This window comes from Hemitrygon akajei, chromosome 12 (assembly GCF_048418815.1).
Source record: "Hemitrygon akajei chromosome 12, sHemAka1.3, whole genome shotgun sequence".
NCBI classification, from domain to species: Eukaryota; Metazoa; Chordata; class Chondrichthyes; order Myliobatiformes; family Dasyatidae; genus Hemitrygon; species Hemitrygon akajei.
In genome coordinates, this window is record NC_133135.1 from 43,731,708 (window position 1) to 43,745,254 (window position 13,547).

The following is a 13,547-nucleotide window of genomic DNA, read 5'->3' on the forward strand; positions in this document are numbered from 1 at the left end:
TCTGGTTATTCTGGAGGACAGAGCAGGGGTATTGTTCAAGAATCAGTGTTGGATGAATGATTTCAATTGCAAACTGTTGATATAAACTTGCGGGGCTCTAGGGCACAGTAAAAAAAAAGGACAGATTTCAAACTTTCATTTATTATCGAAGTGTATAACTGAAATTCTTCAATTCTCCGGGTAGCCATGAAACTAAGAAAGAAAAGAAAGGCAGTGTAATCAAACCCCCTAATACCATCTCCCCACAAAACAAAAAAACAAAATGGATCACACACATCGACACCCTCCCCAAAAACCCCCTCCCCACACATGATCAGGCAAAAAAATATATAAAAACTACAAAACTGAGAAAAAAGGTCTATAGTCTGAAGTTCCAACCCAAAATGCTAAAAAAAACCTGGACAACTCTCTCTGCAGCAGCAGGCCTTTCCTTCTCTGGTACCGAATAACCAGTCAAAAAGGCAGGCAGCCAGCGTTCACCCTCTGCACTCACTTCAATCTCCCTTGTCAGTTTAATGGGTGAACAATGGGAGCTTTAATTGGCAAAATGGGGGCAAACATTGGCTTGTGCCATCCTGCAGCCTTCTTGCCACGAGGTTCATTCATGCTGCCTCTGCCTCCCAGAATCCTCTGAGACTGCAAGAGCACTGAAGCACCCAAACAATCTCTAAACAGCAAAATGCAGACTCCAACAGTTCCAGAATCACATTCAAGACAAGAAACAAACAAATGAAAAACAGGTTTCATAATCTATCCAGAAGACATTGACCAAAGGAGCATTGTACACAAATGCTATCTTGGATTCATTGCCTCTGTGATGTAATTATTCCACAATAATTTTTTTTGCTGCATACTACTCAAGGATAGCATCTCCATTCCATACCATGCAAGGTTAGCAATCTGAGGATCTATGTCGTGCACAATTACTGACTCGTGCATAGTCTAAATCAGGGGTTCCCAACTTGGCCCCCTTGGTTAATGGTAGGGATCTGTGGCATAAAATGTTGGGGACCCCTGGACTGTCTAAATAATCTGTAGAGAAATCCAGGATGCCATCAATATTACTCCCTGGCAAAAGTAATATTCAGACCACATTTCTGCAGATGAATTAAAAATAATCCTTCCACAGAAGCAGTAAACACACCATCCAGTATCTGCATACAGGATAGATGAACAAGACAGACAATTAGCAGTACTCACTGGTCTTGTCAAATCGTGTGCATTCATTACCAGTGGAGGAGAGAGGAAAGAAACTAAAACAAGGTAGTTGCCCCAAACCAGCTCCCCCACAGAATTGACACTTTCAATAAATAGCAATGCTAAATCAAATACTTTTAATAGAATGCATTTTTTTAAAAATGAGGTATTGAAGGGAAGAGTCAGAGCAGAAAAAAAATCATAAAACCAGTAATATCATAAACATATGCAAGCAATATGAAAAAACAAAATACAGTAATACAAAGCCAATTCAGGTTTTTCAAAAGCATATTTCTTTGAGGGAGGTAACATGTTGTACAAAATTGTTTTAAAAAGGGAACAAAAGGTGTTGGGACAAAGATCAAAAAATAAGCTCAATACAGTTCAACATTTCCATTCTTTCTTTAAAAAAAAGGTTGGCATATGAGTGACATCCAGATTAAGTAAACATTTCATCAGCAACATTTACTCAAATAAAAGCTGCTGCTTGTAGAATGAACATTTGCAAAGACAGCACCAAAAACCAACATTCCACTGTGGTCAACGTCAACTGCATCTAGATAACTTGTAGAAATATTTAACAGCAAACACCATTGCAATTATGGTAATTCCATTCAGAAATTCAAAAGTCATGTTGGATATTAATCATTGTCCATTTGTCTTACTGAGATATTTTGGGACTTTCAACAATCCCATGCATGGTTTCAGTATTTCATTCATTCCTAATATTTTTACAATATTGGGTTTGAGAAGTACTAGAGAAATTTATTTCAAGGCTGTATTCAGAAATCAAAGGCGTTAGAAAAACAATCACCACAAACTGAATTTGCAAGCATTTTCATTACCAGATTAAATGAACATCGGATTAACTCTGCCCCTAAAATTTCATCCCAAATTGCAGTTGGCAGTAGGTTCCAAAGTATTATCCTTTTGAAGTGGTCTGAGTCGAACTGAAATCAAATCATGCTGCAATATTACATATCCAACACAACAGCCACAGCACCACAAGCACATAATCTGCATCTGTAGGACCCAAAGTAGTTTAAACTTATCATCTGTTCCTTCTACGTTAGGAATAATAAGCAAACATCCCTTGATACTAAAACACATGGTAAATCCAAGAACTCCATATGCAATATTTCAATCATAGTGAAAAGTGAACTTTCCTTTAAAGTAACTCAAAGGTTTTAAGCAAAAATCCTAACCGCTGATTCCAGGAAAACCCCAACCTTAAAAACTTGGTTCCCCTTGTTGAATTAGACCAGGCATGAAGGCTACAATGCTGTTAAAATGTTTTGGGGAATAAGAATTTATAAATAAGGATACTGTATTTTTTTGCAGGTCTGAATAAAATCATGCTTAAATGGAATTGAAGTAGAAATTGAAAGAGACATGCAAGAATTCAGACACTGTATATTTATCTATAGCTGGACCAAAAAACATAATGTGCTGCTTTAGTCCATTATAGAAAGGATAATAAAGTTATAGAAAATGACATTGATTTTTAGGTGGAAACTACAGACAAGCTTTTAATAATATAAAAAGAAAATTACAACTGAAGCAGAGAAGGCTAAAGGGGTGAAGGTGGTTGTGGAAATACGTAGCAAAAGGTGTGCAGCTAAGAGCAACAAATAAAGGGAGCACCATCTTAACCAGCATTCAGTTCAAGAGTTGTAAAGGGAAATGCAAGGAAAGTGAGATCACTGGATAGTTGTACCAAAAAAACCCACAATGGATTAAAGGGCTAATCTTTTGTGTTGTACAACTCAAGACAATAAATTCTGCCACACAAGTTAATGATTTTTAAAATTCTTCAGGAACAGTATAGTTTTTCGAGTCATACAGAAATAGGTCAGAGTTTCACATTTCTTCTGCTACTTGGCTATACTGGGCTAGTGTAGTATTTGATCTGAGATCTGATCTCCTTTCCCTTCCCAATGGGAAAACAAAGCTACATTATGAGCAATCTTGAACATTTTGAAAGGAGCCTAATTTATGAAATGAGTGTTTTTTTTAAATTACTGGTACAATCTCTCAATACAATTAATCCTGGTTATTCTTTAGATCACACTGCTTAGTTTGTGGCTTTTTGTGGCAGGAAGAGACACTTCCATGGCGCATAATGTATGTCTCTAAACTTTCAATAATGCTAATAACAATCTGCAAAACGTCTGGTGAAATCTGTGGATGGTTCTTGATATTGTACAGCTGTTGCATTCCACCTTCTTCAATGAGCATGCTGCAGTATCTAGGTGCTGTAGAAGAGAAAATATATTGGAAGCCACTCTTGAAATTTACATGCTATAATACAAGTTACAATGGATATCAATAAACCACAAATCAAAACCATAATGCTAATAGTAATTCTGATGCCTAATTAAGCCCACCTAGAGGTAACTCAGGATCAGATTTGCCAATTTTATATCACACCCAAAATATTAATCATTCCTGATCAACATTTGCAATTTTTTTTTCTTTTGTTAGACAACTGAACAGTGAAAACTGAAATTTTAGTTAATTAATATGTATTCCTGGCTCAAATGTTATGAATTATTAGCACAAGAAGTGTTACATTAATGAACAAGTCAGGGCAAAGTTAATTAAAAACCTGTAAGCTCCAATTAACATAATGTGAACACTTACTTACAAGAATCAAGAATCCGAATGGACAACATAGCTTAACTAATCTTGGCTGGGCACACAAAAACTCACCATTTTTACTGCAGACATGTTGCATTGCCCAGACAGCCCAAATCTGTACTCCTGGTGTGTCAGAACACTCTAACAATGGGAAAAATGGACTGAATGACCTGAGAAATAAAAATACTTCATTTAGTTGAAAAGAAAACAACTTTTTCCAGTTGAAGCATTGTTAGATTAAAAAGTAAAGTTTAATGAGATAAATTGCATCAAAATTTAGAGATCAAGGAATATTCATCAACTGTTTCATTCCTTTCTAAATCAACTCAACAACCATTTAACATCTGCATCCTGATTGATACATGTACACTTCTGAATTCAATTTATTCTTAATTACTAATTCATATAACTGCTGCAGTAAGACCAGATAAATTGGAAAATTAGAAATGCAGTGCTACACCTATGAGGCAATGTAGCTATACTACTTTGAAGTTTCAGCCCAAACTCGCCAATCTCTCAATCAAAAGGCACAGGGCAAACATATAATCTGAACAAACACATTTATGAAAGAAGTTTGGATATTTTTGTTTGAAATCATTCTTTAAGAATTGTGAATTTCATGAACATATTTTATAAGCTATCCTTAACCCCTCGCTGACCCATCCCCTCCAGTTAGCTGGCCTAGTTGGAGTGAGGATGAGATACACGTATAATGACAGATAAAGACAAATCTCCAAGTCTAATAACAAAATATAACATACCTATAAGCTACCATTTCACAATCTGGTGTTGGCCAATTTAAAATAACTGAATGCTGAAAGGAAGAAGAAAAGAAAGTGTAGATTAATCTATCAGCAGATAATCAAGTATTATTCTTTAGAAATAAAATAAAAAAGATGCTATTATGGTAGGTGAACACAAATATCACTAACAAACATAATTCAGATTTATGTAATTTAACAAGTCACTATTTCATGACTTACAAACTTCAATAATCTTTAACAATCTCCATGTGCCATTATGTAAAATGAATTAAATAACAGGCTTATAGAAGAACATAAACAATACTTTTGCACTTTGCAGTCTAAAGAGAGTTATACTTCAGTGCAAAGGTTAGAGTGAATTAGTTTAAGTAAAATCCCAACATAAAATAAATTGTACAGCTGCCTACTTATTGTTTGTCACCAGCAGATGAAGATTTTTCTCTCGGCATTGAACTACTGTATGTAGCATTATTTCTATTTACAGAAAAAACAGTAACACCCCTACTTCAGAATAACTGGAAAGGGAAATAAAATGTTTAGTAAATTTTAATAATGTCACTAACATAGTGGATGGGCAGGAACTATGGATTTCAGTGTGGTGCCATATACTACACAGATTAAGGATTCAGAAGTTAACAGTAATTTATTAACTCAGATGGAGAGATACAAGAAAATGCAAGTTATTTTCATGATGGAAGTCCATTAATTTTGTTGTAAATAAATGTTATACTTTAGAAATCCTCATGGAGATCAAACCAGCAATGTGTACAAACATACCAATTGTTCCAGAAGAGAAGCCCGGAGGTCAAGATCCAGTGTCCAAATATGTAGCCCCCGGGATATCAAATGAGCAATTATTCCTGCAGCGAAGTAACTGACTTCCACTTCTTTGTTATGTAATAAAACACTAAAAACAGAACACCGTGTGCATTAGGATAGTACCTATTCCAAAAATATACTGGATCAGAACAGGTCCAAGCAGAAAAAAAATTAACTGACTAAACCTTCATAACAATTCTTCTACAAATTAATTATTCCAGATCAAACTAGAACACACTGGCTTCCCACCCTCTTAAACAAGGCTTTTTTGGTATTTGCAGTCTTATTCAAATGTCACAATGCCACACCACATCTCTTCACCACCCTTCTCCTCCCCACTAAACTATACACCCAAATATTCAATTTTTCTTAGAGTGGTATCTATGTTCTTGCTCTTTTACTGAGTAGTGCCTACTTTAACTGACCCCTATTCTCTCAAATTCTTCCACTCAAGGTTCTTTCTTTAAAATCATCCCAACTACCTCCAGGCCAAACTTGTTTAATGCTGGTTTTCCTTAAGATTCCATGAAACACTTATTTCTCAGCATCTCTGAAGAGGAGGGAATAAAATCCATCAATATGCAAAATATTGCAGTTGTCATTTTACCATTAATTATGCAAGGTTAAATGGATTTCAACATCACCTCTTCAAAATACAATTGATATTCAACCATATAAAGTTTTAAGCTCAGATATTATTTCAGTAGCTCCAAGAAGATGATGCAAGTATTAATTAAGATTTTATTTCATTTATTGCCAATGCTTAACTGCCTATGTACTGCATAGGTAGTTATGCAAGAGTGCAAGCATGTTGTTGCATCTGGACATACACAAAGGTCCGGCCAAGTAAGGTGGATTTGCCTTCCTTGTTAACGTTCGTGAATCAGATGGATTTTCACTGCAACCCTGTAGTTTCAATGTTGCCATTAGGGGCAGTGTTAATTCCATGGATTTAATTTACCGAGCTGCCATGGTAGGATTCAAATTTGTGCTTCTGTATTAATGGCCCAGATCTGTCTGCTAATCAAGATTTTTCAAGTTTAATTTATAAGGCTTTTAATTCTTCTTATATTCCTACAATATATTTAAATTATATTTTAATAATTTTTGAATATTTATGATTTAATGATTTGACAGTGGCCTAAGCCAGAAAATACTTGGCTTTTTCAAGCTGTTCTGTTGGTATGGTCTGTTCACTTTCGCATGTCATGGAAGACTTTGCTAATGAAGGATTTATCTCACGTCTCAGACACGTCTTTCCTGGGAGGCATCAAACAAGTCTGAAATTCTCTCAAGTTATGCAGCATGTGACTGAGTGCCAATTTTAAGTAAATATTAATAAATCATGCTATTAATGTTTGGCTTTTTATATGTTACACAAGAAGCTTTATTTTGATCTCTTTCATGCCAAGTTAAATTAATAGACAACATAGACTGTAAATAAGGCAACCTGACCTGCTGATTTCCTCCAGTATTTAGTGTGTATTGCTCTGGTAGTAGGACATCTGTATCAGATATCTCTGGATACTGGAGCTCCAAAGGGAATGATGGTTCGCTCGTACCTGGACATACGGTTAACACTCTCCATTGGAAGTTACAAAATTTATAAGTAATCTTACTTGTAAATCTCAATAGCAGACACAATCTCAATGGCTCTCCACACTGCTTTAGACCAGCTAGACGACGCAAACACCTACGTCAGGATGCTGATCATCAACTATAGCTCAGCATTTAATACCATCATTCCCACAATCCTGATTGAGAAGTTCAAGAACCTGGGCCTCTGTATTTCCCTCTGCAATTGGATCCACAACTTCCTAACCAGAACACCACAACCTGTGCGAATTGGTGATAACATATTGTCCTTGCTGACAATTAACACTGGCACACCTCAGGAGTGTGTGCTTAGCCCACTGCTCCACTCTCTATGTACACATGACTGTGTGGCTAGGCAGAGCTCAAGTACCATCCATAAATTTGCTGACAATACGACGAGAGGGCGTACAGGAGTGAGATATGCCAACTAGTGAAGTGGTTCCACAGCAACAACCTGGCACTCAATGTCAGTAAGACAAAAGAGCTGATTGTGGACTTCAGGAAGGGTAAGATGAAGGAACACAAAGCAATCCTGATAGAGGGACCATAAGTGGAGAGAGTGAGCAGCTTCAAGTTCCTGGGTGTCAGGATCTCTGAGGATCTAACCTGGTCCCAACATAATGTAGTTATAAAGAAGGCAAGACAGTGGCTATACTTCATTAGGAGTTTGAAGAGATTTGGCATGTCAACAAATACACTCAAAAACTTGTATAGTTGTACTGCGGAGAGCATTCTGACAGGCTGCGTCACTGTCTGGTATGGAGGGGCTACTGCACAGGACCGATAGAAGCTGCAGAAGGTTGTAAATCTAGTCAGCTCCATCTTAGGTACTAGCCTACAAAGTACCTAGGACATCTTCAGGGAGCGGTGTCTCAGAAAGGGGGTGGCAATTATTAAGGACCTCCAGCACCCAGGGCATGTCCTTTTCTCACTGTTACCATCAGATAGGAGGTACAGAAGCCTGAAGGCACACGTTCAGCGATTCAGGAACAGTTTCTTCCCCTCTACCATCCAATTCCCAAATGGACTTGGAATCTTTGGACACTACCTCACTTTTTTTAAAAAAATATACAGTATTTCTGTTTTTGGACTTTAAAAAATCAATTTAATATACATAATTGATTTATTTATTATTTCTCTTCTATATTATGTATTGTGTTGAACTGCTGCTGCTAAGTTAACAAATTTCACGTCACATGCTGGTGATAATAAATCTGACTCTGAAGTATTGTCAAGATTGAACTTTAATGTCATCGAGCTAAAGCACATATGCAGAGGCTTTAGAGAACACAGAAGAGGTTCAACAGGATAATATCTGGACTGGAGTGTTACAGCCCTAAAATGATGAGAGTCACTCATGGGGCTGAGAAGCAGAGATTCCCTCCCCCCCCCCCCCCCAACAAGGTCAAATACGAGAGGGCATAGGTTTAAGGTGAGAGGGGGAAGTTGAAAGGAGACATACAAGGCAGTTTTTTAAAAATATAATATGGTCAGAACCTGGAATGTGCTGCCAGGTAGAAGCAAACATGACACATTTGATAAGATATTTCAACACACATGAAAAGGCAAGAAATAGAGGGACACAGACCACAAGCAGACAGGTGGGATTAAGTTGGTTTGGCATCATGGTCAAAGAAGATATGGTTGGTCAAAGGGCCTGTTTATGCATTGCAGTGCTCTATTTTAAAATTTCATATGAAACAAATGTTTCCTAATATCTTGTACACTATATAAACTGATTTGAAAATGTTGATCACCCATCCCAGTAAAAAGTGTATTTAAACTATTTTTTAAAATTCCAAGAAATCATGATCGCTATATAATAATTCTTTTGTACATTTCTTGAGGAAAAATATTCTGCTTTGTATTTCAGGTTTTAGCACTTACTGCTCGGATGCAATGAAAACCCTACTGCAGTAAACTGGGGAAAGAGAAGTTTAAAGAAAAAGGCAAATATCCTGAAACTCAAAATGGCAAAATAATTGTTACCTAATATGCTCAATGAAGCTCTTCTTCATTAGATGAGGATGGAGTTCTTTTACTTCCGCTATGTTGTTCTAAAATAAAAAAAAATGATATTTCGACACTACATCAAAAGTATGTTTTATTGTTGAAAAACTTATTTTCTGTTCACCTCCAGCATTAATTCCTTCAACAAAATATAGTTCTGAGCATAGTTGGAGTCAAAATATTTCCAGTTTTCTAGATTACTTCAGAGTGCAAGAATACTGCTTGCAATTTTCTCTTTTGGAGCAATCTTTGTACTATGACAAAGTTTATGGTAAATGCAATTATAACAAAACATGAAAAGTGTTTTAGAAAAACCATGGGTTCATAATTTTATGAAGTCTTAAGCTTTTTTGATGTGCTTATCAAAAGTATGTCCCAATCACAGATTGTTATAAAAATGTTCATCTGAGAAATGGAGAAAAAGTAAAGACAAAAACTGAAAAATCACCTGTATTATCTCTGAATTCAAATTTGTAAATTAAATAGTCAGTTTTCAGAAATCATACTTTGTAACAATTATTTAAGAGATTTATATAAAATATGAACAAAACATCTCTCAAACTACAGACTCAGTTTCCCCTAATAATCGTAGTTGTAGAGAGAAATTGGATCCCGGACTCCTTCCCTCTTCCATATACAGAAACATACAAAACATTTAGTCTGGATGGGTTATCTTTTTCATAATATTAAGCATACTTACCAACAAACCAAGAACCTTCTGCTGGATGGATGGCTCACATGGAAAGGACTGTTAAAACAGGAATAGGAGTCATCAAGATGTACTGTCTATATAGAAACTCATGATATGAAATGGTTTTAAAAAACAGTATTTTAGAGGAGGAGGAAGTAATTAGCATCATTCGTACTAACTGACAGGTACTGAAGGGTTAACCTCTTATGTCAAACAGTTCAAGTTGGGTTAGACTACTATTTGTACTCTGGTTCTCACCAATTCAAACCTGTCCAAGGACCTGTGTTTCTTCCCCTCTGATTATAGTTTCAAAAAGTTTACCCTCCAATAAAGTTAGATTCTCAGGCCTGGAATTATTAGAAATGTCTTTACATAAAAGACTACCACATTGGCAACTGTTCAATTCCTTCAGGAGCTCCTCCATAGCTAGTGATGGTTAAAAGATTATAGCACGCATTGCCCCATAGCAACTCTGGATACAATTGTCCAGACCAAACAACTGAATCACTCTAATCGTTAACTATCCCTTCCTTACTGGAAGGGCTAATTTATATTACAGTTTTACCTTTTCCACTTGGATCAATATTTCATCAGTGCTTTCTACATTAATGCAAAGTATTCCAAATATTCTTGCCATGTCCTGTACTCTAGATGTACATCAACCTTTGCTGGATTTCATTTTAACTAGCATTTCATTATTGGATTTTCTCAGACCTCTTAAGAGAAGTATCCCAGGCCCAACCATCTGTGCTGCCTCATGAATGACAGTTCAGGTTTCATTGGCATTTAACCATATGCGTAATACAGCCAAATGAAACCACGTTCCTCCAGGGTCAAGGTGCAAAAGACAGTACCAACAGTCACACACAGCATATAGCACATTCTCCCACACTCCTCCCCGGGTGGCTGCAGCACACAACGCCACAGCACAAGCACCTGATCAGCACAACAGCCGAGGCCATGCACCTCCCCAACGAACCCAACTTACAGTATTCTAACTACCAATGTCCAACAGGGTCTTCTGATCACACGAAAAACATCTAAGACAATCATCTGTAGCACCGCACACAATTTCTGACACCACCTTCCTTGGGTGGCTGCAGCAAGCAATGACACAATATGCAGCAAATCCAGCTCTACCACTAACCAACAACTTGCTAGACAGGTAGACCTGCAGTACTTGATGTTCTTAATATGCAGCAGTGTCTTGCGATGGTAAAGAACAAATTATTACACTATTTATTGGACCTGGAGAGGCTGCTGCAACTGAGTGTGCCATCATCTTACCAGAAGAAAGGTGAGGGTAGCAAAGTCAGAAATGAGAATGTGAACTGTCATTCTGACAGTGTCCAATTCCATTCACGGATAGCTTGAAAACAAACATTTAGACTTTTCCCTGCCCTCACTTATCCAGTGCCTAAGTAACAAACAACCTTTATACCACACAATAATCATCTGGAATATATTCAATGTTATTAACATTTCCAAGTTATTGAACTTCAAAAACCGGGAAATGTTGGGGGGTGGGGGGGGGCACATTACCTGACACTTGAACACTTTTATATGGAATGGTCTGACAAGAAAACCAAATGGCTCACCAAACTTCACAAAGCTGTTCCACCAATTACAGCATTCACGCAAGTATATAATGGGAAATTCTCCACTTGTCTGAATGAATTCTGTTTCATGAAAATGCAATGTCCTTGAAAATTTAGGCATAGAGGATGGCCATTTAGCCACTGAGTTCATATGGTTCTTTATAGAGAACCATATCAGTCTCATTCTCCACCCTCTTCCTGCAGTCCTTCAAGTTATTTTTCCTCCAAATAGTATACTACTCTAACCATAATTAATCCTAGAACACCACAGCTTTACAAGACAACCTTCACCAGATGAATTGTACAGGTTCTGGACAGTTCTCCATCACCTCAAAAGCAATTAGGTCAGGAAATATTTAGTTACTCAAGCTAACTCCATCATTCTAACTCCTGACGAAGGGACCATTCAGCCCATTGAGTCTACTTATTCCATCATGGCTGATTCCAGATCCACTCAACCCCATACACCTGTCTTCGCATCTCTCTCTGATGCCCTGACTGATCAGAAAACAATCAAATTATGCTGTAAATATACCCATGGACTTGGCCTCCACCACAGAGCATTCCACATATTTACTACTCTTTGGCTAAAAATAAAAAATCCTCCTTACCTCTGTTATAAAAGGTTCCCCTCAACTACTTTGAGGCTGTGCCCTATAGTTCTGGATACCCCCACCATTGGAAACATCTGCTCCACATTCACCTTATCTAGGCCTTTCAATATTCAGTAGGTTTCAATGAGACCCCACCCCACATTCTTCTGAATTCCAGTGAGCACAGGCTCAAAGCTGCCAAATGCTCCTCATGTTAACCTCTTCATTCTTGGAATCATCCTCACGAACCTCCTCTGGACTCTCTCCAATAACACATCCTTTTTGAGATAGTGTCTTATCAGCACAGTAACCCACTAAATTCTCCCAAAAAATTGTGTGCAGAGCTCTATCATTCTAAATTCTCGTAACATCTACCCTATCTTCAAATAATCAAATCACCTGTCTGCCCTTTATACTCCACTGCATATAAATCAACCTTACTTAAGCTTTCCTGTCCGAACAAGAGCAGCGAGAAATGGAGTTGAAATAGAGAAATGATCAATTACTGCCAAACAAAACATCTCGCCAATTAAAGCATCAAGGAAGATTGAAATCAATGAGGATGAGAGCAGAAGGTGAGTTGGTATTCAGCCTGCAAGTGACTGGCCTCTTGCTTGCTGCTCCTGGAGAAAGGTGCTTGCATTCAATCAGTCTCACTCCCTCTCGCTCATTGCTGCCAGAATCTTGCGTCGTGGGCAAGGTTTAATCAACACAGCTCGTGAAATGGACTCTGTAGTTCACATGTATTTCTGGTTGTTCCTTTGGTGCTATTTTGACTGAGGTGGACTATCTCTGGTGTGCGGTCAACAAACAACACTGCGCTAGATTGAACTGAACTGAGCTGAAAATGAACATTCCTGGACTGTTTTGTTGCCTTGTGATTTGATGTTTTACATTATGTTTTCCCGCTCTTTTGTGCCTTTTTTTGTTGCGCTTTGGGGGTTTGACATTTTTCTTTGAAGGGGTTCCATGGTTTTCTTTGTTTTGTGGCTGTCTGTGGAAAGACGAATCTGAGGGTTGTACAATGCACACATAATAAATGTACTTAGAAACTGAATTTTTTAAAAATAAATTTTGTGAGTCTATGACGTGCCAATTCCAATACAAAGATATCCTTCCTTAGTACAGAGACTAAACAACAGTACCAGAACTGAGATCCCAGTAAGATATCCTTACTATTGTTTTCAACTTCTTGTAAAGGAGATGATTGGTTTCTCACAGTTTATTTAAACTATATTACCTCTTTTCTAAATTTTAAGCGCAATCTTCACTGCTCATTTTCCCACCTACATAGATACATTTTAATCACAAAATCTGGACATGTTACAGCCTCGATTCCAATAGTCCAACAAGATTAAAATGCAACCCATTTATTCCATAGTTTTCTGTCCGTAAACCAATGCTACATCCATGCTAACATGCTATCGCTAATCCTCTGAGTCCTTTTTTTTTGTATGACATCTTAAATGTCTTGTATATACCACATCTGCTGGTTTTCCTTCCTTTAACCACCCTGCCTGTTACAGTTACAAATAAAAAGGTCTCAGATTTGCCAGGCAAATTTTCTTTTCACAATATTATGTTGATTTTGCCCAAGTATGTCCTGATTTTATAAATCTCCACGGTCACATTTTTGGGG

The 13,547-nt window shown here is 37.3% G+C and overlaps 2 protein-coding genes across 2 annotated transcripts in view; one reads left to right on the plus strand and one right to left on the minus strand.

Moving 5' to 3' along the window:
* echdc2 (enoyl CoA hydratase domain containing 2) overlaps window positions 1-9,105 on the plus strand; it is a 54,547-nt gene extending 45,442 nt beyond the window's left edge. The window contains 1 exon segment of the mRNA XM_073062992.1: window positions 8,890-9,105. The gene's annotated coding sequence lies outside the window, so the exon portion shown is untranslated.
* zyg11 (zyg-11 family member, cell cycle regulator) overlaps window positions 1,312-13,547 on the minus strand; it is a 40,491-nt gene continuing 28,255 nt past the window's right edge. The window contains exons 10-15 of the mRNA XM_073062991.1: window positions 9,727-9,774; window positions 9,006-9,073; window positions 5,379-5,508; window positions 4,599-4,651; window positions 3,910-4,007; window positions 1,312-3,452 (exon numbers count right to left, since the gene is read on the minus strand). Of these exons, the coding sequence (XP_072919092.1) occupies window positions 3,241-3,452; window positions 3,910-4,007; window positions 4,599-4,651; window positions 5,379-5,508; window positions 9,006-9,073; window positions 9,727-9,774 (609 nt within the window). The 3' untranslated portion in view covers window positions 1,312-3,240. The remainder of the gene's footprint in view (window positions 3,453-3,909; window positions 4,008-4,598; window positions 4,652-5,378; window positions 5,509-9,005; window positions 9,074-9,726; window positions 9,775-13,547) is intronic.